Source organism: Penicillium rubens (assembly GCF_028828025.1).
Source record: "Penicillium rubens strain IBT 27055 chromosome Unknown utg000003l_segment0_segment0, whole genome shotgun sequence".
NCBI classification, from domain to species: domain Eukaryota; kingdom Fungi; phylum Ascomycota; class Eurotiomycetes; order Eurotiales; family Aspergillaceae; genus Penicillium; species Penicillium rubens.
In genome coordinates this window covers 7,574,067-7,575,414 of record NW_026890601.1, presented here as the reverse complement: position 1 = coordinate 7,575,414, position 1,348 = coordinate 7,574,067, and the positions used below count along the sequence as shown (strand labels likewise).

The 1,348-nt window shown below is 44.7% G+C and overlaps 1 protein-coding gene across 1 annotated transcript; it reads left to right on the top strand.

Annotated features, from left to right (window-relative positions):
* Positions 1 to 466: 466 nt before the first annotated feature.
* Positions 467 to 823, top strand: N7525_009130 (uncharacterized protein; the record flags this gene model as incomplete). Its single annotated transcript, XM_002560321.2, has 2 exons — positions 467 to 691; positions 740 to 823. 2 exons carry the CDS (start codon positions 467 to 469, stop codon positions 821 to 823), a joined length of 309 nt encoding a protein of 102 aa, XP_002560367.2.
* Between the last annotated feature and the right edge of the window lie 525 nt (positions 824 to 1,348).

Sequence of the window (1,348 nt, the reverse complement as noted above, 5' to 3'; positions counted from 1 at the left end):
CAAGACTTGATGCGTTCTTCGGACACCATTAATTGCTTTGAAAGAACCAAGCTCCCTCCCTTTTGTGCTAGGCGTTAAAATGGGCGTGGCAATAAATTTGTTAGGCACATTTTACGTTCATCACCTGTTGGAGTGACCGTTTCGGAGTTTTGCTGGTCATAAACTCGGAACCCGCAGTTTCTGGAACGCGGATTCCTCGATCGCCTCTAGGTGTGGTTTTCAACGCAAATTCGTTGCCTGCTGTGAACACATCACAGTTTCAGGTGTTCGTTGTTCATAAACTCTAAAGATCACGGTTTCTAGAGCATCACTCCTTTTCAACGCGAAATCCCATAAACATGAAGAGGGCCGTTGTTTTTGTACCTTTTGTAGCCTTAAGAATCCCTGAGAGCCACTTAGTCTATACCTACGACTATTTAGTGACCTGTTTCCTTCAGTCTTTTCCAACAGTAACGCGTCTCTTCATATGGCTTCCGCATCTACCACCCGGTCCAATCGATCTACATCGGTCAGAAAGTCCAAGCGCCAGAAACAAGGCCGTCGAAAATCAAGCCTTATGAAAAAAGCGGCCGAATACAGCAAGATGTGCGATGCTGATGTCTGTGTGGGCATACGCCTTCGGGAAACCGGCCAAGTATTTATCTTATCAGCAGATGCTTCGGGATTTTGGGCTTTCCTTGGCTCGCAACTAGTATGTCTCCAACTATGTCTCTGATGAAAAGTCGACTGACCTATCAAGAACTCCTACTATCCAGCCCCGAGACTAGTAACCGAGCAGGATCTGGAGCTAGTTGATAAAGATACACCGGAGCAACGTACATGAAGTCATGGCAGCACTTCCATCAGACTAGAAACTTTGCAATTAATTCAGCGACTTAAAACTACCATTTATGGCTTTTTTTCTAATAGTTCAAGTTACTGAGCGTAAAGCACGATAAGTTGTGGTTCCGACGTGGATTGATTCTCAATACGCAAGAGTTCTCTATACATAGTAGGTTCTGAAGTCGGTCACAGCTACTTATCGGCCCGAGGAATTAAGGGAATCTAGATAGCCTATGTGGTCGGTTTATCGCGCGTGTACAATTCACTGTCGTAGAGACAAGGCGATTTCTATATGTATGAATAAGCCCGTATATGCATTGATGGGAAGCTCTCGTGAGGTTTGCAGAAAAACTTTACACTGTGAGCTTCAGTAACGTTGCATGGATTCTATTAATTATTATGGAGAACTGTTATTGGCCAACATAGTACGAGAAGGCGGGTTGGATTGGGGGCCTGGGAAATATGGCATAAAAGTGGACATGTCACGGACTTGTCTAAGAGAAAAACTAACTTGGGTAGCAGGGTG